Below are 21,795 nucleotides of genomic sequence, written 5' to 3'. Positions count from 1 at the left end.
CATAAATCACCCCAGTCAGAGCCAGATGGGGAGGTGTAGGAGGTCGGCGCGACGCGACTGGCGCTAATGCGTTTTGTTGACTGATAGCTGTCGGGCGACTTTCGTTCCACTTTGAGCTGGCCGCCAGGTAGGAAAGGTCGGCTGTATGCTGCGCGGAGTGCACCAAGCATTCACCGCGATCTCGTCCATCCTCTTCCTACGACACGAGTTGCTCTGCGAGAGGGAGGTTGTCATCCAGACTCGTCGGTTGGTATCACGCAGGCAGGGGTATGCGAGGACAGAGGTACGTGGTCGCCTCTGGCTGCACAGCGGAGCAAGACTTGAGAGCAGGACGTTCAGGATTGCGTTCGTGCTGGGATAGCGAACGTCAGGATGTAGCAAAGCTCGAGCTGTTCCGCTCGTGACTACAACCGTCGCGGACAGCCATCAACGCTGGGTGAAGCTTATGAAGAGCTACAAACACAAAGCCAGCTTTCCGTGTGGATGGACGAGATCCACGACTGTAGCTGTTGGGGAAGCGTGCAACTACTCGTAGGGGGATCGGAGCAAGTTATCAGAGATGCAAGCAACGCCTTCGAGAGTATTCCTCGAACGCGTGATTGCAATGTCGCGCTCGAGCCTCCGTGCTCACCGCCGCCGCCGCGCGGCGCCGCCGTCAAAATACAGCAGCAGCTAGCTGATTGCGGGGCAGCGCGTAGTGCAGCAGCATGCAGCGAGCGGGCAGCAGCATGACAGCGCGTACCTTTGTCGCTCCGCGCACATCATCATTTGCGGATGGCGCTCATGACATTCATCAAGCTTCGACCGCGGCTTATATAGAGGTGCACGACCCTTGGCTCATCCGCCATCCGCAGACCACAAGTCGTCAGGGCGGACTCGGCACGGCGTGGGCGCCATCCAGGTCTCGAATAGCACTCATCGATGCGTTTGTCACAGCTCTCACCTCAACCTCTAGCTCATCATCTGCGAAGCGCCCCCATCTCTCCCTTCAACGAACACGAAGATCCAAGTCACACCCACAAGCACTTGTGACTCGACAAGCGGCTAAGCCAGACCTTCATCACAAGCGAGTGTATGCGCACCATGCTGACTCCAAGCAAAGCGACACCCATTGTGCCCTTCCCTTCCCCCCAGACCGCACTAGCACAGCATCGCTCATCGCCGAATAACAGCGTTCCCAGCAGCCCATTTCGACTCGCACCCAGCGCGTCGCACTCAGCCTTGACTCCCTCACCTCGTCACTCTTTGCGCAGCAGAGTCTCCCCCGCCTCTTCGGTTGCACCTCCGCTAGAAGGGCGTGTGTTAGCCATTCTGCTCAAAAGCGCGGCAAAGGTCCACCGCACTGCGATCCTCAACAGAGCTGCTTCAGCTGGTCTGCGCTGTATCGCAGAGCGAACGGAGCGTTGGCTAGCGGATACGGATGGCGACTTTTTGGATGCCTTCCTGCTCCACGAGCCATCAGACTTTGCTAGATCAACATGGGCGCACAGATTGACGCGAGGCGACATTCGCGTGCTTGTGCTGGAAGGTCCTGGCGGTGCGGACACTTGGACGAAGCTGATGGGTCGCGACCACGAAGTCGAAGGTCCTGCGATCGAGCTCGACGACGATGAGGGGCCAGATGAAGGTCTCAGGAGAACATTTGGCGATGCTGCTGTGTACGGCTCGTCCAAAGAGCACGCCACAGAACGACAGATCGCGATTTGCTTTCCCGAATTCGCAAAGGCAGGTGTGCTTGATGCATTTGCAGCGGAAGCCAGCATCGACTCAAATGTTCAATCCTCCGCAGCGCGAGACCAAACTGACGTTGATGAACAGGAAGTCACGAGCACGATTCCTCCTGAGGGTCGTGTGCATCACAGCTCGGCCCACAGCAGAGTGGATTCTGCGGATGCGGCAGAACCAATCGACGTACCCGACGTAGACGAGGCAGACGAGCAGGCTCATGTACAACACATGTCGCGCGAAAATAGCACGCTTATTCTCAGCGCCGACGATGTCCAGTACGATGAAGGTGGCAGAGCATTTGCTCCGGATGGAACAGAGCTGGCATTGGAAGAGGAGCTACACTCCACATACGAGCGGGACACTCATGCACAGGTCGTCGATGACGAGCTCTCCAGACCATCTTCGAGCCACATTAGCACGCATGATCCCGCAGCGCGTCTCGTTGCCAAGGGCCCAGCAAGTGGCTCCGCGTTTCGAGCACGACCGCTACCTGCCTCTACCCATTCTGCCACACGCCAACCCCGTCTCTCGCGCGCTGCTGCTTTAAGGATGGGTGTGGACCTGCCTGCCCCGCCTGTTCGCAAAGCGACTGAAGCCGAAAAGAACGCCGCGTCAAATGACTCAATCGAGCTGGGTATCAGCGGCCTGCGCAAAGCAAAAGCACAGCGTCCAACCTCTATAGCAGAGCCTACCACTGCTCCGAGGATGAATCGGGCGGCAGCCATTCGCGCTGGAATAGAGCTTCCCCCAGCACCTGTCAGGAAGCCCTCCACCGAGCACAAGAAAGTGGTCGATCCCGGTGTGGAGTTGGGCATTAGTGGAGTGCCGAAGACAAAGGCGGCCCGGCCTGCTTCCATCGCAGGGCCAACCCAGGCCCCTCGCATGAATAGGGCCGCTGCCATCCGCGCTGGCCTGGAGCTCCCACCCGCTGCGCCACGGACAAGGGCCATTTCCTCCGCAACAAATGGTACAGATGTGTCCAAGTCGTCGTCTGCGGGCAATGTAGGTATCAGTGGTCTCCCGCGAGCAGAAGCCGCAAAGCCAAAGAGCCTTCAAGCGCCAAGCGTGGTGCCTAGAGGGAATCGCGCGAGCGTGGCTCGGGGCGTCAACGATCCTGCGGGCAGTCCCACTCGCAGCATGAAGCAAGCTGTCAATGGTGCGCAGCCCACGCCTCAAGCAGATTATACCGCATCGGGTCACAGACGAGGTTCGCAGAGCGTATCCAGCATCAAAGCGCTCGGCACGCCCAGCATTGCACCACGAAGCAACAACGCAGCAACTCGGAGATTGAGCGTGCACGCCTTTCCCAGCGCGGGAGATGCCCCCAGCACAGATGGCGCTCTCTCCAGCCGGCCTGCTAGCTCTATGGGCTCGGCCAGGCCTGGAAGTGCGGCTGGACGAAGCTCAAACACGGGCATAGTTATGGGGAGAAGTCAGAGCGCAGCGAGTCGACCCGCTGGTCGAGCATCTTCTGTAACTGGCACTGTCTCTAATGACACTCAGACTTCGGTGCTGCGCGCCAAAGCCCCACCTAGCTCCTTCAGAGGTTTCGCGTGAGATGTAGCCCATGTGCGCTGCTTCATTACCCCCCTCCTTTCTGCCTACCGCTCGCCATCTCGAAAATCTGTCGTAGTCTCGCACTTGCAGCGTCTCGGCCGCCGGCGGCCGAGACGCCCTTTTTCTCATCTCTTCTCGGCTGCTTGCCCTCTGCGTGTCCATTTCATGTGCTCTACATCACGTCATCCGTTCGCGTTGCTCGCTCGTAAATGTCAATATATTGCAATGCCTTTTTTGCTTTGAAGCCGTGATACTATTCGTGAAAGATGGGTAGGATTTGCCGTCGAGATGAAAGGAGCTGACAGCGTCTCAAAATTCGTCTGGCACGTCTTCGTGGGCCGACTGGGAAGCTGTGGGCGCACGGCCGGGTCGCTCGCGACGAGCCGATCCACCAGATGACGAAGCGCTCTCTCCGGTCGCTGTTCGAGCCTTGCCTCGTCTGTCCCTGTAAGAAGGAGCTTCGAGCTTTGGGGAAAAGCCATTCCCTGCTGAGGGATCGGCCGGGGTACGGGGAGCGAGAGAGGCTGCGCCGGGGGAAGGGAAGAAATCATCAAAGCCTCCTGCAGCAGCGTCGGCCGCGTCTTCTCCATGCACTATCGAGTCCTGTTCGTGCTCCTGCACCCCTCCCAAAGTGGGACTAAGCATTGTGCCTGGCGTAGGTGAGAGCCCTGCCGGTTTCAAGGGACCTTCCCGGGCTCTTCCACCGCTCGATGCAGTGCTTCGACTATTTTGCCTCTCGTGCCGTCTGGGTCTGTCCCTGTACGTCGCTCTGTTGGCTCCGGAGCTCGCGGCACTATTGCCCTCTGCTGACCCAGCTTCAGAACCTCTTCTCTGTGGCTCCAGTCGATCAGGCTGTCCATGCGTCGCAGTTCCGAAAGAGAAAGAAGGACTTGCAAGGTACTTGCCAGCACCTCGACTTGCCACACCAACACCGCCCCGCGCTGAGCCGCTTGTCCGACTTAGACTTTGAGACCCTCTTGATTCGCTACCAACACTTCCGCCGTCTCTGGAGCCCGAACCATGCCCGGAACCGCTTCTCGTGCTCGCCCCACGAGGTCTGCGCTTCTTGGAAAATCCAAGACCCGCTATATCCGCATCCTCCTCCTCTTCTTCTTGGACAGGCTCTTCCTCAGCTCGTGCAGTAGTGTCGGCTTCCGACGTGTCTAGCGCTGGCACACCCCCCGACGCATGCATAGGTGAGTAGGGAGAGTCGGCATAGTCGCGCGATGGAGCATGAGTGGATGAGATGTAATCATGTGAGTCCTCTTGATACTCTTGGTGCGACTGAGCGTGCGGATCGTGGTAGTAGTGATGATGATGCACAACCTCTTGAGGGCCTGCGGAGTACTGCTGATCGTCCTGATTTTGCGATTGCCACTCGTTCTCGGCGTAGTGTCGCTGGCGATCCGGACCGTAACCATAGCCTTCCGGCCCACTAGCAAGGCCCCAAGGACCTTCGCTCGTGGCAGCCGAATCCAGTCCGTCATCGTCGTAGCCCACGCCTTCATCCTCATGCTCACCGCCGAGCTCGAAGCCTCCAGCAGCAGCTTCTGCTTCTGCTTCAGTTCTGTACCTCTTCGCGCCGCCGCCAGTGATAGCAGCCAATGCAGCTTTGTGCGCCCTCCTCTCGGCTCTACGCTTCTCTTTCGCAGCTCTCGCTTCCTCCGCTTTACGTGCCTCGTCCTCTTCTTGCGCTCGTAGCTTTGCCGCTTCTGCTTCAGCAGCTTTGCGAGACGCTTCCTCTGCCTCTGAAGCGGCCTTCTCAGCTGCTTCACGTTCCTTTCTTTCGGCTTCCGCTTTGAGCTCTAAACGCCTCGCCTCGGCTTCTTGCTCTGCGAGGGCCGCGGCTTTCGCTGCAGCTTGAGCCTCGGCCATGGCGACACGCTCGGCCTCCTCTCTTTCCTCCCCCTCCTTCCTTGCTCTCTCCGCCTCCTCTCTGACACGAGCTCGCTCTTCCTCTTCAGCGCGCGCAGCAGCAGCAGCAGCACGTCGCTTCCTTTCGTCCTCCTCTTCCCCTTTACGCTTCGCTTCTGCTTCCTCTGCTTCCAGCCTTTGCTTCTCGAGCCGAGCAGCTTCCTTCTCGCGCTCCTGCGTTTGTCGTTCTTCCTCGTCAGCCTTTCTCTTGATTTCAGCGGCAGCAGCAGCCTCTTCCTCTTCCCGCTTTCGCTTTTGCCTCTCCTCCTCTTCCTTCTTCCTCTGCTCGACTCGCATCCTCTCATGCTCCTCCTCCTCCTCTCGCTTGCGCTTGCTCTCGGCTTCAGCCTCTGCCGCAAATTCTGCAGCTTCTCGCCTCTGAATCTCAGCTTCTTCAGCTCGCATTTGTTCTTCTGCAGCTATTCGCATTTCTTCTCGTTGCTCAGGTGTGAGTGGGATGATATCGCGGATGGCGGCATCTTGCAGCATGCCAGCATCCTCGTCCGCTTCGTCACCCAACGAACCGAGCGATTCTGTGCTGCCCGAGCTGCTCGTGCGTCGATGGTGCGCCGAGCCGTCTCTGTTCGTTGCTGCTGCTCCTGCTGCTGCTTCATCGCTCCTGAGCCTCTGGCGCTCTTCGATCTGACCCTTTGTCCGACCGAACAGGCCACACGCCAGCAGCTGTTGAGCAGTACCATCCGTCCAGTCCACCAAGCTCCTCAACCGAGGTTGCCGTCTCTTCCTCCTAGCTCCTCTGCCCGATCTATCGTTGATGTTGGACAAGAGCGAAATGGCATCGCTATCGTCGAAATTGTCTGCTGAAGAGTTTTGCTGCTGCGCTGTTGAGCCATATGTTCCTTGTGAGCGCGCAGAGGAGCCTTGGCTGCGACGGTCCAGCAGACCTCGCTGCTCCTCTTCGTCCGAGAGATCGTCGGTGAACCCGAGGCGATGCCGTGCGGAGGATGGCAAGCAGGCGCAAGATAGGATGGGTGATGTGATGCTACGAAAGGCGCCCTTGAAGCGCTGAGAGGTCGCGCTGGCATGCACGTCCGAGGGAGAGGACGAAGATGCCATGCTGGGCATTGTGACAGGAAGATGGCGGGGTCAATGCGAAGTGTCAAAGGGCCATGTGACTTGCGGGTGCGGGTGATGGAAACGCCAGACGCTGTGGAGAACACGGGGGTTTGCGATGAGCGCAGATTGACGATTGCTGCAGGAACAGTGATGACACGGATGGAGGCGACGAGCCGCTGGCGGGATTGCTGAAAGTCAAGAGTCACGAGTGTGACGACGATTTGAAGCCGCTTCGTTCAACCTCTCCCGGCCTCCTCAATAATCAACGGATCCATCAAGCACCGGTACGGTATGTCAGGTATACCGACCGCTGCGCTTCATGCTGTACAGCGAGTCTATGCATCGCGGTACGCGTTGTGGTGCTGCCCCAGACATGCGCGATCGAGCGCGTGTTGAGACGTGCAGCAATAATCACCGCGGGTACCTACAGCAACGACAATCAACATGAAGCGAGCTTCCACGTCGAGCTGTGGGGAAAGGCATCATCAGCCATGCCATCGAAGCGTGCGGGCATTCATTCGACGAGGCGACGTATGAAGATGAAGATAATGACGATGCTGATGTGTACATGTATGTATATTTATATATATACCGACCACATCTGAGAACAACACCGCGCTCGTGCGCAGCTAGAGTCCAGGGCAGTGCAACAGCTGCTGGACGCGTGTAGCCTGCCGTCTGTGTGACTGCTGGCGGGGGCAGGTATACAATGCCGCTGCTGAGAACCAATCAATGTCATTGAATTGGCGTTGCCTGCTGCTTTCTTGACTCTGGACAAGATGACGCCGATGCACCGACGCACCAGCACTTGGACCGAATGGCTCGTACGTCGACTCGCGACTCGCGACTTGAACGTGCGAGCTGTGTTCACGACTCACACTCACACTGTTGTATGTGCTCGGGTTAGCTGCTGCATGGCGCCAAGCAGGCACAAAGTGAGCACATTGTGCCGTGCCGCGCTCTATCGTACGATACATCCCACCGCGAACTGCATGCTGCTGCTGCTGCTCGATCAGGATTCGCTCCGCTGTCACACCATGCGCGCATTGGGCAAACAAACTCCATGGCCGATGGCAGCGTGCTTGTGCGCTGCTGCTGGGGTTGCGCAAACAAGCACACACAGCAGACATCAGCGACCCGCCTTGCTCGACCTTCTCGGCATCCACAGCAGGGCTGTACACTCACTGGCAACACTGCGCACGACACGCACGCACGCCCGCCCGCCCTACCACTTCCCTCCAGCTTGCTGCGTGGAACTTGCTCTTCTGACTGTGGCGCGTTTCCCCCAAAATCTCGGAACGCAACATTCGCCGAGCGCTTCCATTCTTCCCGCCTGAGTCTCTACGTCGCACCGCTCGAAACAGCATCTACGAGCCTTCGCTGAGGCTGACTCGCTCCTGCGTGCCGACGAAGCAGCGAACAGACTTTCCGTCAAGCATCCTCAAGGTCGGCCCAACCACCTCCGAGCAGATTGACCAATCAGCTGCAGCGCGACTGCGCCTGCTGTCTCCTGCAGGCGTCGACATACACAGGCTGCTAATCGTCGGGCAGCCCATGCTGGAGCTCTCGAGCTGGAGCTCGCCGCACCAGTCGCTGAAAGGATTCTTTTCCCAGCCTTGACCTTGTGGGACATAGGTGACGTGTCTAGCTCACGCGATAAATATCGAATCAGACATGGCAGACTTTGTGTCGCAGCCCGAATTCGTGTGAGTGCAAGCAAGGGAGCGCCGCTGTGGCTCTCGTTCGAGTAATGCCTCTATGAAGCTCAGATGCTCAAAGCGCACTCTGCCTCGCTTTGCATCCCTCTAATCACGCTACCGCCTTGCCACGTGCTGCTGTCAATCTCCAGAGAGGTGGAGCTGGGCGAGAGTCTGATTTCGAGAACAGAGACGTTGGGTGAGAAAAGTCTTGCGCAGAGATCTTGGCATGACCGATGGCTGAATCATGTCTGTGCATGCTTGACCCCCTCGTGTCACCAGCTTCTTTCAGAGAGCTCGGTCCACCAGATCTCTGTCACGTCATCAAGAGCTCAGGACGAGCAGCGGTCAAAGATGTCAGTCGCAGCAGCATGCCTTTCCTCAACAGCGCCTCTTCCGGCTTCGTAGCTGATCATTGTCATCCCTGCGCTTCCAGGTCGGATCGTATCATTACGTGTCTGGAGTGGACGCGTCCAGCTCTGCTGCCCTTGCTGCATACATCAACAGCTTGACATACGAGCTGGATCAGAATCAAGCGTGGTTCTCGGCAAAAGGCGGCTGGAAGCTGAAGAGTGGGGCGTACTGGTGCGTGCGAGATCCGTCCCTCGATGACCATACGTGAGCTCTCACCAATTCAAAGCGCACCTCTTCTATCCGCACAGCTGCTTCAATGCTTTCTCAAGGGTCGATGTGCGGGTGGAAGTCCGCATTCCTGGCTCCGTGGACGCTTACGTCGTGGACTTGCGAGGAGAACGACACGAGACTACACCGGAAATCTGGCAAGAAGTGTACCTCTCAGCACTCCTCCGAGCCATTCTGTATGCGGACGACGCCAACTATCGTCTGGCGGGGTACAGGAAGCTGGACCCCATCAGTTCGCCAGATGCCGAACATCGCTTCCTGCAAGCTGCCGAAAACCTCTTCTTCAAGGGCTGGCAGCTAGGATCTGAACCCGAGATCCAAGTCGCTACCGTCGTCTCCAACCATCTTACCAATGGCATCCTCAAGTACTTTGGCGATGCTAACAGGTACGATCAGGCAGTGAACCTTTTTGAGAAGCTGTACGCGAGGGAGCCGGAAGTTGCAGCTCTCGTAGCTGAAGCCTACATCGGTCTAAGTGAGTGCGGCGCGATTTGTGGACATGCTCACGCAGCACAGCCATGGTTGGCTGATCACTCCTGGTTGGTGGACGACAGACGAGGAAGTAAAGGCTGTGCAGACCATGCACAGAGCGATCAAGGAGACACCGCAGAGCTATGCGCTCTTGCATGTCCAGGTCGATTTCTTGCGATCCAAAGGCAAACCCGAGTGGGCGGCGAGGCTGGCCAAGCAGGCTGTCAATTGTGCGCCTAGCGAATTTGTCACGTGGGCCAAGTTGACGGAGTGCTACATCGAGCTGGGACAGTGGGAATCCGTGAGTCATCTCTCGGCTGCAAGCTCAGGGCAAAGGTAGCAGTGCTGATGATATCGGCGTTCTCCCACAGGCGCTCTTTACTTTGAACTCCTGCCCCATGTTCACCTACAACGAGAGGGATCTGCACAGGATGCCGACCCCTGCGAGGAGTCACTTGCCAGTGAAACAATTCATCCAAGAGAGCGGTCTGCTGAATGAGGACAGCGCGAGGGACAATGAGGTGAGCAGTCTCGTCAAGGTGGCCAGAAGTGTGATATATGTATGCTCATCCCCCACACTGCTCTCACTGATGTCAGGCGGACGTAGCGCTGCTTAGGCTTCCCGCACCAGCATTGAGGGGCACTTTCGCAAGAGCCTACGCGCTTTTGTCCCGGCTCGCTTCCAAGATAGGATGGGACGAATTGCTGCGATGTCGGTCGGCTGTATTCGTCATGGAGGAGGAGTACAGAGCTCAGAAAGCAGCGCACGACGTTGAGCCTGAGACTGCCGGAGGAGATGATCCGGTAGATCAGAAAGTCAAGGAGGATCAAGCAGAGGAGTCAAGGCTGCCAGTAGAAGAGAGATCTGTTGAACAGATATCCGAGCCTGAAGCGGTCGCGGACGAGCATGGAGGAGAGACTGATATGCCGCCGTTGCCAGCCTATGATGAAACGCAGGCCAAAGAAGCAGATGACGTTGTCGAGAAGCTGGACAGGCTGGGAATCGATAGCGCAGCTGGAGCATCTAGCCAATCCATCCCTACCATCAAGATCTCCACAGAGTCAGATCACGAGCGAGAAAAGGCCGAGCTGGAAACTTACATGCGGGAACAAGACGAGAGTGGAACGAAGCAGGCGAACGCGGACGAGTCGGCGGAAGTTCACGCGCAAGCGAACGGATCGGTCGCAGAAGTGATTGAGCAAAAGGCTGCCCCTCAGCAAGTGCCACATGTGCACGTGGATCCGCCACCGCTTGAGAAGCCTGCGCAAGCACAGCACCTTTCCGGCCATACTCGGTCGGATTCTTCAGCTGCTGCCTCGGCTGTTCACGCCGACGGCGCTGCATCGACATTGAATGGACAAAACGGACAACCTGCTCACACGGCTTCTGGCGAAGCGCAGCAAAACGAGGACACGGCACATGCTCACGCTTCTGCTGGATTCTCCTTCACCAACAAGAGGCTGTGCGAAAGGTGGTTGGATAATGCATTCATGGTGTTGTACGAGGATCTGAGAGTGTACACCATCTGGAGAGCGGAGATTGTACACTACAGGTCTCAGAGCTTGCCGTACTCCAAGACGGGTACAGAGTGGGAGATCTTGGGCGAGCTAGCGCTGAGGTTGAATCACAAGGTGAGTGACGGTCATCATCACTTTCGAAGCTATAGCACCTGGCATCTCAATTACCGAGCAAATGTCCGCTCTGCGCTTCCAGGAAGAGGCAAAGGACGCTTTCCAGAGATGCGTGGATGGTAAATTCTCCGCCAAGGCGCTGCTGCGCCTGCTCGAAATCTTCTCGGAGCAGAAGGATGTAGAACGGACCTTGTGGGCGGCTCTCCGATTGACAGCCTACCACCATCGGTAAGTGTCCTAACGAAGCGCATTGCGTCACTTCAACGCCACCTCGTTGACCGACGCATCGATTTTGCGCACCACACAGATGGTACATGGAAGGCGCCTACCCCTCGGCAGTGGCCAAGAGCTTGTACAGGCTTATCAGAGAAGTTGGTCTGAGCAAGGTATCCTACACGCTCGTCTCTATGAATCCACCACAGCCGATCTTGCGGCTCAGTGAGTAGTTTGCCTGCGATTTGCTTCCCGCCTGCGCTTTGCCTATGAAGCTGACTTGGTCTCCTGCATCTCATCTCTTCCCCCTCATCGCATGCCAGTGCAAAATGTGAGTCGGCGATCATACCCGGTCAGATGTCTAGCGCGCGCTAATGGCTAATCGCGCCCTCCTACGCCTTTCCAGTACCTGGCCTACGCGCAGCTCTTTAGGATAGCTGGCTGTAACAATTGAGAGCACCTCGATGATGTTGCGCTGCTGTGGACCCTCTCGCGGTCACTTGCAATGCCATGCTTGCCTCGATCGCCCTCAATTTGCACGTGTCCACCCTACTCGCGCTTTCAAACGCACCCGTGACTTGGAAGCGCTTCGTCGGCTTGTTCTCCAGACACACGTCGTGCCATACTCTTTAGCGCTGCGTTGCACTCAATCTTCAGATTCGGAGAGACGCTGAGGTCAGCTGATCGATCTGTGAATGCATTGAAAGATTGGGTGGACATCGTGGAGAACGTAGCACTACATAGACGCATGCTGCCAAGAGGACGGATCGGCGCGCAGGGCAGCAACGCCAACGGCGACGTGAGAGATGCACCAAGGCGCAGATGATGGCATCGAGCAGACGAGACGATAAGACGAAGTCAGTGTTCACGGCCTATACGCAGCAGGAATAGCAGGGAGGAGGGGAAAAGCGAAGCGGAGCGGAGCGAAATTTTCAAGCAGCCTCAAAGAATGCAGCCCTCTCCTTGAGGCTCTTGCCCATACTCGGGACTTTTCTGCCAGGCGTGCTGGAACTGAGCGTCGAGCTAGATGTTGCATTGGCAGGCGTCGCGCTGCCCGAGCCGCTGCTGCGCGTCGAGACGAAGCTCGAGTCGGGCTTGGAAGCTATGGAACTCGCACTCTTCTTGAACGACAATGGCTGCACTGGCAAAGCCTGCTGGCCAGAGGCGCTTGCCGATAAAGTGGACACCTTGGATGGGCTCAGTTGAGACTTTTTTGGACTGCTGCTCAGCGCTCGGGTCGGCGAGACGGCTTTGGGCGGTGAGGATGATAGCACGGTCGCGCTAGTGTCGATCTTGCCCAACTTGGATGGAGAGGTGCTGCCCTTGCCAGAAAGCCACGAGGAGGGCGTAGGACTGAGCGGCGGGGCGTTGGCTGCATTCGCAGCACCAGGGTTGGACGTGAGGATGCTAGCAGCCGTTCTTGGCGAAGTGGGACTTCTGCTCGGACTCGAATTTGGAGCAGCACCAGGACCGTCGGTGCTGAGCAGGTAGCTCTGTGCGCGAGCTCGAAGACTCTGAGTAGCATTGCTAGCAGTCGTGATGCCACTTCCGGACGTGGGCGGCACAAAGTTGGCCGGGCTGATCGACCTCCTGGCATTGCTGGAGTGGGCAGAGTGGGAGGAGGGAGTGGGTGACGTTCTACCTCCAATGTAGCTAGGAGCTTGTACCGGTGCGGTGAGCGTCGCACGTCTCGATGGAGAGGTCGTCGCTGCATTCTTAGCGGCTGAGCGAGCAGGCACATATGTGGCCTGCGACGTGTCCGAAGCTCCCTTGCCACGTCGCTGGACCCTCGAAGCCGCCACGGGAGTATCTTGAACGCTGAGCACATCTTGCTCGGGCTCTTGTACGACATCCTGGCCTTGCAACTGATAGTCACTGCCAATCTTTGAGCTGATAGACGAAGGCGGGGCTTCAAAGCTACGAAGATTCTCCCCATCCTCGTCCGCAGTTTGGAAGATGGAAGTCTGGCTTGGAGACGGGCTCTTAAGATTCTTCTCAGCTACTAAAGCCTTGAGTCGGTCATCGATGCTTCGCGCGTTTCTTGACCGCGTGGTGTTGCTCGTGCCAGCGCTCGCGTTAGAAGGCGCATCGCTAAGCGCAGGACTGGCCGCGCCAGGTCTTATGCTCGCACCAACATCTGCAGCCTCGAATCGGCGGGCAGGCGGAGGGTCGAGAGACCTCTCACTGGGCTGTGGCGAGCGCTCCGCTGGTGATAGGCGTCCTTCCTGCATCGGCTCTCCGAGAGCGCTAGTAAAGCGAGGACGTCCACTCGGGCTCGTACTGCGCTCGCGGCCCCTTGCAAGCCTGTCATCGGAATTTGATGCATTACCGCGAGGGCCGCTCTTTCCCTGATCTTTATCCAAAGCCGGAGCGGCGCCAGGTGGGAGCTCGAGTCCAGCATCGGCCCTCGGCATGGCACTGTTGAAAGATGCCGAAGAGATATTGTTGGTGCGGTTTCCGTGCGCCGCTGAAGCGTTTGGCTGAGCGTGAGCGGCGATTAGCTTGGCGTTTGTCTTGGGCGGAGATGCTGCGGCGGGCAGCGCACCAGCATCAGCTGTCGTGCTGCTCACGCTGCTGTCTGCGATAACAGCGCTCTCGGCGCTTTGAGCACGCGGCAAGAAGGCGCTACCAGGCTGCGTTCCAGTGCTCCTTGAGACCACTTGCGCAAGCAGTTCTCGCCCTTCTCGGATCTCCCGGGTCGCCGCCTTGAGTTGCCCGACCTCGTGTCTCATCAATCCAGTCATTTGACCCACCCAGCGATCCATCTCACGGTCTCTGCTGCTGTGCGCGCTCGCAGCGTCGCCATTTATGGCCATCTGCGCATCTCGCTCGATGTCCAGCAGACGCGTCTCTAGCGATCTGATAAGAGGCACCGAGTACCGCTCGTACTTGTAAAACCGGACCATCATCTCCTGAAGCGCCTGCGGCAAGGTCATGTCCATGGGTAGAGGCCCTTGCCCAGGCGCCAGACCCACCGCAGCAGCAGGATTGCGGCCTGACGGCGCTGCCCCTTGCTTTGTCGCCCGTGCTGGGTTTTGAGGGGTCACAGCAGCAGCAGCAGCAGCAGCAGCAGGGGCAACACGCGTCGCCGGGCCCGGTGCTTGCGCATCGTCGAATCGTGCATTGGCACGCTTAGAGCCTCTGCGAACAGGCGTCTCGACTTGATCAGCACTGACGGTTAGAGGGACATCCGAAGGATTGCGCCGAGAGGCAGCGGGAGATTTTGAGGGCAATGTTGGAGGTTGAGAAGGCTGTTTGCCGTGTGCGGGAGTGCCGGATTCTGGTCCGCCCACGTCGAAACCGCGCTGCATCTGGGTGGTCAGCCTGACAGGTGTCGACGCGGTCTGCTGCTCCTGTCGTTCCCTCGCCAGATGTCGAGACCGTGTCTCGGCGATGATTCTGAGAACGGACACAAGTTGAAGGTATCAGCGATTAGCAATTCGTCGCCAGAACGCGCAACACTCACTGTTGAGCTGGCGTCAGCCTTCCTTCGAGTCGGCTGAGCGCATCATGAGGATCGACCTGTCGTGCAAGATCTTCGCGAGTGCCCAAGCTCATTCGACGCAGCTCGTCCGGCGCAGGCAGTTCCTGACTCGGCTCGAACCTGGGCACGGGCTTACGACCAGGTGGGCTCCTCGTTTGCCTCTCAAGTCGGCCATCTCGCACACCATCCGGGTCCAGAGGATCTGCAATCGCCTGTCTTGGGCTGAATGGCTTGTCCGTGTGCGGATCGTACCCCTGCAAGGGACGATCGATGACCGCTCTGCGCTCTTCATCGACGATCCGAGCCGCTTCCCTTTGGCTGCGCTCGCGCTGCAACCTCGCTTCTCGCTCATCGTCTCCCATCGCAGGACTAGCGCTCCATCCACGACCTTTACTCTGCTCGTATGGAGCGCGAGGCGCTTGGTTGGTACCGATGGCCGGACTAGGCTCCCGACTCCAGCCCGCATAGGTCTGTTCAGCAGCGGGCGACTCGGCTCGAGGAGATCTGGAAAAGATCTTTTGCATCCACTTGCCTGCCCCGCCGCCAAGACTTGGGCTTCCCGCGGCTGGCGAGCGTCCATCGGGCGATCGACCAGGTGAAGGCGTGCCCAGTGGCGAGGGCGCTGCAGAGTCTCGTCCAGCGGAGCGCGGGATGCTGATGGGAGACGGCAAACCATCCAGTGGAATCACGGCAGGTGCTCCGTTGCTCATGTCCACGTGTGGCGGAATGGGATGGAATGCGCCGGGTGCGAAGCGAGCATCATCCGCGGCATGACCTCGACCATAAGCACCTGCATTGACGGTAGACATTTGAGGCGCAAGCGGCGAAGCTGGGCCTCCGCTCAATGGGCTGCTCGAGAAAGCGGGGTTCGCACGTGGTCCTCCAGGACTCCTGCTGCCATTCCGGCTCAGACTGACACCTTGAGCGCTGCGTGTGCTCTGCGGTGCTGCGCGCGCAGCTTCCCTCTCTTGCTGCTGCGTCGACCAGCTTTGAGGTCCATTCGTGACTCGCGCGGTTGCGCGGAAAGCGCCCGCCGTCGTCGCTCCGGGACTGGCTGGTCTGGCAGGACTCGTGCGTGATTGGCCAGGGTACTGCTGCGGACTCGAGTGTCCTCGATCGGCGCTGGGTGTGCGTCCGCGCTCCCAGCCTTCGGGCCTGCCATCATTGCTGCTGCCCGCATGTCCGTAGCCTGTTCCGCCGCCCCTACCGCCAGGTGGCACACCAAGACTATTGGTCCCCGCAGCGAGGGGCCTGCTACGAGAGCGACTGTACTGCAGCTGTGTGCTGCCTTGACCACCTCGCTCCTCATCAGAGTCGTCCAGCGTCATGCGTCTCTGAGGACTGCTGGAGCCGTAGCCGTATGCACCAGGAGGAGCATTGGGCGCTTCGATGGACACGCCGCCAGGTTGCTTGGTGACGTTGCGCACCACAAAGGTGGGGCTGGGCGTGCGAGAAGCGCGATCATTTGGCGAAGTCGCTCTCTTCTCCTCCCTCTCTCTGCTGCGAGAGTTGGATGATGGACGCTTGAACCAATTGAGCGCTCTACGCCCAGGAGACGACGGGGACGCGCCTGGCGAGGTTGGGCCGGCCATTGAGTCTTGCTGAAAGCTGGCATAGCCGCCTTGATCAGTCCCATGCTGGGCGGGCGACCACATATTGGCCATTTTGAAAACAAGAACGGAGATGTTCTGGAAAGCAATTGGGTCTCAGAGCTGAGGCGGATGACGTGCTGAGGGTAGCGAAAGGATGAGAGGGATGGATGGGACGAGAGGGGCAAGAGGGTTGAGAGGAGGAAAAGCCAGTGCTCGACCAGCCGCGCTTGTGGGTCTTTGTCGCTTGTGAGCCTCTTCAGTACAATGTTCCGAGCTACGCGCGAGGGCGCGAGTGGATGAAGCTCGAGGATTGGCAAATGCGGCAAGTCTCGTCAGGATGGTACCTCGGGCGGGAGCTGGGATGTGAAGCCGTGGTGCGGAACAAGATGCTTCTTAATGCACCGCCAAGACGAGATCGAGACATCAGACGAGGCCCTTCACGCTGAATCGCATACATGATGACAGCTAGCGGGCCGAAGGGCTGCATCGCTCGACTTGATTGGACTCAAACACAGACCGTGAGCCGAGCTGGAGCCTCACGTCTCACGCTCCCACTCGTACACATCAGCTAAATTGCAGCAGAGCTAATTAGCCGCTTATTCGCATGTTTCAGATCAACGTGCAGACACAAAACAAGCAACACGCCTCGCTCAATAATCACCGCCCGCGCGTGTGCGCGCGAATACATCAGCAGCCTCCTGGGGCGCGTGTCAGGGGCTCCTGCACGTGACGACACACCAGATCAAAGGGTCAGGAAACCACGTGATGCTATGGGACAGCGTGGCCGCGCGTGCCCATGCATGCACGCTGTGCGGTGGGGTCATCGCGCTTGTCTCGCATCCCGGCCACGGCCGCCGCACTGCAGCGCGATGTCTTCTGCTTCTGCATGCGCCGGGCAGCAGTGCACGCCAAATATGCAAAGAGGCTCGCGCATTTCCGACGTCGTCCTCGATAATTCAAGGTTCGAAGGACGTCTCGGAGTTGCAGTGGACTGGCCGGAGTATATGGAGCCTTCCTCGCTCGAAATGAAGGGTGCGTGAGAGAGTGCTCCAGGCAAATGCTCGCACGCCACGCAAGCCAAGTACATGCAGTAAACATATGGCACCACCCGCTATATGATGTCAATAGAGGTGCGGTCAGTCGCGAAGCAGTGAAGTGCAGAGATTCGGTCAAAGAGCACAAAGGTGGCACCTTGTATCTTGACAATCTGTAAGCGGCATGCAAGCATACCGTCCGACATAGGCATCATGCCGCGCCAAGCCTGATGAGTGCGCGCTGCGTGTGCGCGCGATGCAGTCAGATGCGTGATGTGCAAGTCGTGAGTCTTGAGTCACGATGAGTGGTGATGTGTATAGGGTGGATGCCATGGATTGCCTCGCAAATCTCGAGTTCGAATTTCGAAATTTCGAGGTCGACGCGCCATCCGCCGTGGAGGGCCACGCATGCAGGAGCAGCAGGTGACAGGCGCGGTCAGGAAAGACGCCGAGTGCCTTGCTGCTGGACATGCATCAGACAGCCGGCCGCGCTACAGCAGGTACTCTTGACGTTGTGACTGGCGATGGCTGTGACTGTTGACTTCAATTTTCAGACCCGAGCAATCAAGAATAGACACATAACAGTAGGCTCGGAGCACTTGATCGTTGCAATTAAGTCTGATTAGATCACGAGAGGGCGTTGACCATCAAGTCGCGGCTTCTTCTCGCAGCATACATCCCAACCATCACTTCCACGTACGCATCTGCTGTCTGCTCGCCTTTCAATCTTTCAGCCACACAAAGGTGCTTGACGCATAGCGGGCACCCACCGCACAGCACCCGTGCTGCGACGCCGTCCCCGCTTCTGCTCCCCCTCTCTGCATTCGCCTGCATCGCATCCCGCTCGCCCTCGTTGCCCTCGGTGCCTCGGTGTGCAGCTCGGTGCCACAAAAGCAGCTTGTGCCGCGCCAAAGACTCGATCCTGTGCGCTCGATCAAACGTTTGGGGACACGGTATAGTGAAGTCGCTGGAATCAAGTCTACGCTTCACGACGATCAACATACGCGGTCATGAGCCACCGTTTCGATAACGTGCCGGCCAGAGATAGCGACAGCTTCTCTTCTGGCTCTGAATCGGGTGCTGCTCGCAGACACGACGCTGCGACAGCCTCTCCACCATACGCTCATCACGGCGGCGCAACGTCTTTTGGTGCCTCGTCATCCTTTGCAGCCATGCCTCCCAACTATGCTTCCCGGACCGACCTCGGCACGGTCCAGGCAGGTCAAGGCTCTGTTTATCCTCAGGATAAGGGCAAAGCTCCTTCGCCTCCCTCTTCCGCCGATGACGCCGCCGCTGCTGCTGCTGGTGGTGGTGGTGGTCAAGGCACCACGATTAGAGCTCCTCGTATCGCAGTGACGGATCCACTGGGCGATATGCGAAGCCGCAACCTCAGCAAGCCCGAAGGCCTTGGCGCTCGCTCCGACTATCCACCCAACCTCAACCTCAAGTTAAAGACGGACAAGGAAGGTCACTTCATGGGCGCGGGCGCTGGACGCGGTGCCACTGGTACAGACTCCACGGGTCCTCCTCGACCAGGTTTCGCGCGCCAAGAGAGCTTCGCTTCCATCGCGTCGGACGACGGTTACTACGACGACTTCGATTGGAGCGATGATGAAGGAGTGGCAGAGGAGGCCAAGTACGAAGAAGAACAGCGACAGCTGGAAGCATTCAAGAAGCGTAGAGGCCGCTTTGCGCCTTCAAAGATTATTCGATGGCTCGCCACTACGTTTTTGGGAAATCTCATCATCTCTGGCGTCCTTCTCGTCCCCTTCATCGTCGTGCAGCTCGTCTACAGGCCCAAAGCTGCTGGCGCATCGCAAGCGCAGATCGATCGCAATGACTACATTGCAGACTGCGTGCAGACATTCACGCTCTGGGCCGCCGTAGGGCTGCACCTCAGCTGGTGGCTACACGCTCTCGTTGAGATCGTCCCTGCCGTAGCTCTGGGCCTCATCCGTGCAGTGTGGGGCAACATCAGCCAGCGGGTGCTCAGCGCCGCAGAATTTTACAACGTCATCAAGCAGTACATCAAATTTGTCTTTTACGCGGCTCTGAGCTGGGGCGCGCTCGCCCTGCTCTCCTCCGACATCTACGACATCTACTCTCAGATCAACCCCAAGACGGAATCCAGAGCACCTTGGATGTACCGTGTGTACCAGGTGGTGCAGTTCATCTTCTTTTTGACGCTCATCATCTGCGCCGAACAAGTCCTGATAAAACTAATCGCCATGAGCTTCCATCGAAGTGCTTATGCGGAACGCATCAGTGAGGTGACGAAGGCTCTCAAGACCTTTGACCATCTCCGTGATCATCGGCCTCAAGTTCATGCCGCGCACGCACACCATAAGGCAAACAGCACTTTCGGTGTCAACAGCGGCGCTCGCACCCCTGGACGTTCCCCGATGGCAACATTCCCTGACGGATATGATGGAGAGGACGAGAGGGGCGCTACTGGCAGCGGAACGACCACGCCCAAGAAGTCTAGCTTCTTTTCTCGAGGCAAGAAGCACTCCAACAAGCGGCCGGCGTACAGCACGCCTGCCGACCAAGCTGGTGCTTTGCCGCCTCACGCTACCTCAGCCAATTCCGCGCCTGCTACTCCCGCCACGCCCAAGTCTGGCAATGTGGCCAGCCGCATGGCATCTGCAGGCGCACGCACTGTCAAAGCCAAGGCGGTTTCGGCATCCACCTTGGCACGCATCGCCATGAACGACCCCTTCAACCTGCTCACGCAACAGAACCTCGGAGTCAGCGTCGACGTCAACTCGCCCGTCGAGGCGAAGCGCCTGGCTCGCAGCATCTTCACTGCTTATCGCGGACACCACAAGCGCGCCTACTTGGTCCCATCCGACTTCGACGTCGCGTATGACACTCAAAGCGACTCCAGAGCCGCTTTTGCCGTCTTTGACCGGGATGGTAATGGCGACATTTCTGCATCAGAAATCAAGACGACCATCTTGTCCACCTACAAGGAACGTCGGTTCCTGAGCAAGTCGATGCAAGACGTTCACCACGCTGTCAACCAGCTCGACCGCCTTTTGCTCGGCGTGGCCTTTGTCATCGTTCTTTTCGTCGCCTTTGCAGTCTTCAACCTCAACATTGGCAAGTCCCTTTCCACTTTCTACTCATTGGCCATCGCCTTTGCATTCATCTTCAAAGAAACTTTTGGCAACGTGTTCGACTCGATCGTCTTCCTCTTCGTCACCCATCCCTTCGACACTGGAGATCGTATCTGCCTCGACACTGACGTCATGGCGGTCAAGAAGATGAGCTTGCTTTCGAGCGAATTCACTCTTTGGAACAACACCAATTTGTACATTGCCAATGAGCTCCTGTCCACCATGCTCATCGTCAACTATCGTCGATCGGGCTACCAGTGGGAGTGCGCGACGATGCAAGTCGCTTTCGATACGCCCCTCGAGACGCTGGATGCGGTTCAAGCCGACGTCATTCACTGGATGCAGACCGAGCCAGAGAGAATGTTCGAGCCGTCGACGGCCATCGTGCCCCAGACCATCGACTACATGCGCTCCATCGAAGTGACGATCGGAATGACGTTGCGCGACAATTGGCAAGACTGGGGAGGACGTTGGAGAAAGAGGAACGCGTTCTTTGCTGCGCTCACTTTCTACATGAAGAAGCACGGTGTGCGCTTCGTCAACTCCAACCAGCCCGTCATCTATTGGACCGAAGATGCTGCGCAGCTTCCTCCGGACTACTCCGATTCTCAAGGAGCTGCGAGAGAGAGTGGGGCGAGGGGCGAGCAGGAAGGAGGCGAAGAGCGAAGAGGCTCAGCTTCGGACCCTTGGACGATGCCAAACGACGATTTCCGTCCTTCGCCACCGAGCAGCCCCAAGAGCGCAGCTGTGGGCCTGCCGGGTTCTCAGCCCGCTTCGGGAAGCGCTACGCCTCGTCCACCCGCTCCCAAGTTCAAGAGCTTCATGGGCTTCACCCCTCCGCCCGACGAGGTGGACGGCAGCGGTTTGAGAATGCGCAAACAGCGCACCGCGAAAGCCTTTGCTTTCCAAGGTGGAGATGGTGGTGGCGGCGCTTGAGCGGCACACTCTTGCCCCATCGAGGTGCTCTGCTCCATGCTCTGGCATGTTGCGCCTCTCTCGCGACTTTGCACGCTCGAAATCCGCCTCGCCTCCTGCCTCCTACCTCTATAAATCTGCCAAGATTTCCCTTCAATCATCTTGACCTCGCTGCGCACTCCGCCACAATGTAGCTCCCTCACTTTAACGTCTCACAATATCATCTTCTCGCTCTCCCCCTACACTCATCCCACTACGTTCCTGGCACCCCCCTTGTTCTTTCCCTCCTTTCCCACTCATGAACCACCTTTCCTTGCGCCCTGTCGGGCACGGGCCCTTTCTAGCGCGGGCGCGCTCCCCGATGAACAGATAGAAATAAAGAAATCGTCTATTGGAGCATCATCTGCTTGGTCTGCATTCGTCTTGCTTCCTCTCACTGAGCGAGGCGCGACGCAGGTCGATCAGACGAAGTGGCCGGCAAGGTGTTGCGTGTTGAAATGGATCGCAAAGCTCTTCGCTAACGTTGCGATACCTGCTGTCGGCATGAGCGCGAACACGAACGTGTGCGCGACAAACACGAGTTCAAATGGTCTCTTGGTTTGTTGCAGCGCACACCTTCTCCCACCTGCAGCGTCTCGTGAGCCTGCATCGAGCCGAGCATCGCTTCAACTTTTTCAAACATGCCTAGTCCACACGTTGCCACGCTGGCCCCTAGACAAGCTC

General features: G+C 58.2%; 5 protein-coding genes across 5 annotated transcripts; 3 read left to right on the top strand and 2 right to left on the bottom strand.

The window, feature by feature from the left end:
• The first annotated feature begins 765 nt into the window (after positions 1–765).
• Positions 766–3,495, top strand: IE81DRAFT_322262 (hypothetical protein). Its single transcript, XM_025513577.1, has one exon. It carries the CDS (start codon positions 1,084–1,086, stop codon positions 3,283–3,285), a length of 2,202 nt encoding a protein of 733 aa, XP_025370764.1. The 5' UTR covers positions 766–1,083; the 3' UTR covers positions 3,286–3,495.
• Positions 3,488–6,549, bottom strand: IE81DRAFT_322261 (hypothetical protein). Its single transcript, XM_025513576.1, has one exon. The coding sequence runs from the start codon at positions 6,280–6,282 to the stop codon at positions 3,595–3,597; it is 2,688 nt and encodes an 895-aa protein (XP_025370763.1). The 5' UTR covers positions 6,283–6,549; the 3' UTR covers positions 3,488–3,594.
• A 1,398-nt stretch (positions 6,550–7,947) lies between these two features.
• On the top strand, positions 7,948–11,161 carry IE81DRAFT_288463 (chaps-domain-containing protein; the record flags this gene model as incomplete). Its single annotated transcript, XM_025511764.1, has 11 exons — positions 7,948–7,979; positions 8,123–8,169; positions 8,253–8,326; positions 8,407–8,555; positions 8,633–9,087; positions 9,167–9,384; positions 9,455–9,604; positions 9,681–10,203; positions 10,255–10,715; positions 10,798–10,943; positions 11,023–11,161. The coding sequence occupies 11 exons, from the start codon at positions 7,948–7,950 to the stop codon at positions 11,159–11,161; spliced, it is 2,394 nt and encodes a 797-aa protein (XP_025370762.1).
• A 608-nt stretch (positions 11,162–11,769) lies between these two features.
• IE81DRAFT_72177 (hypothetical protein) lies at positions 11,770–16,177 on the bottom strand. Its single transcript, XM_025517569.1, has 2 exons — positions 14,395–16,177; positions 11,770–14,327 (listed from the first exon to the last, which is right to left on the bottom strand). Exons 1-2 carry the CDS (start codon positions 16,074–16,076, stop codon positions 11,861–11,863), a joined length of 4,149 nt encoding a protein of 1,382 aa, XP_025370761.1. The 5' UTR covers positions 16,077–16,177; the 3' UTR covers positions 11,770–11,860.
• A 1,456-nt stretch (positions 16,178–17,633) lies between these two features.
• Positions 17,634–21,470, top strand: IE81DRAFT_322258 (hypothetical protein). The gene has a single exon (XM_025513575.1). The coding sequence runs from the start codon at positions 18,049–18,051 to the stop codon at positions 21,091–21,093; it is 3,045 nt and encodes a 1,014-aa protein (XP_025370760.1). The 5' UTR covers positions 17,634–18,048; the 3' UTR covers positions 21,094–21,470.
• The last annotated feature ends 325 nt before the right edge of the window (positions 21,471–21,795 follow it).

The sequence above is a fragment of the Ceraceosorus guamensis genome (assembly GCF_003144195.1).
Source record: "Ceraceosorus guamensis strain MCA 4658 unplaced genomic scaffold IE81scaffold_18, whole genome shotgun sequence".
Lineage (NCBI taxonomy): Eukaryota > Fungi > Basidiomycota > Exobasidiomycetes > Ceraceosorales > Ceraceosoraceae > Ceraceosorus > Ceraceosorus guamensis.
The sequence above is the reverse complement of the archived record's forward strand: the minus strand, read 5'-3'. Positions and strand labels throughout refer to the sequence as shown.

What these genes read in the sequence shown, in the direction of transcription:
- IE81DRAFT_322258 (XM_025513575.1), top strand. Translation starts at nt 18,049, where the DNA reads ATGAGCCACCGTTTCGATAACGTGCCGGCCAGAGATAGCGACAGCTTC.
- IE81DRAFT_322261 (XM_025513576.1), bottom strand. Translation starts at nt 6,282, where the DNA reads ATGCCCAGCATGGCATCTTCGTCCTCTCCCTCGGACGTGCATGCCAGC.
- IE81DRAFT_322262 (XM_025513577.1), top strand. Translation starts at nt 1,084, where the DNA reads ATGCTGACTCCAAGCAAAGCGACACCCATTGTGCCCTTCCCTTCCCCC.
- IE81DRAFT_72177 (XM_025517569.1), bottom strand. Translation starts at nt 16,076, where the DNA reads ATGGCCAATATGTGGTCGCCCGCCCAGCATGGGACTGATCAAGGCGGC. An exon ending in AGGCTGACGCCAGCTCAACA is followed by an intron (nt 14,328 to 14,394) that starts GTGAGTGTTGCG and finishes GTCCGTTCTCAG; the next exon opens with AATCATCGCCGAGACACGGT.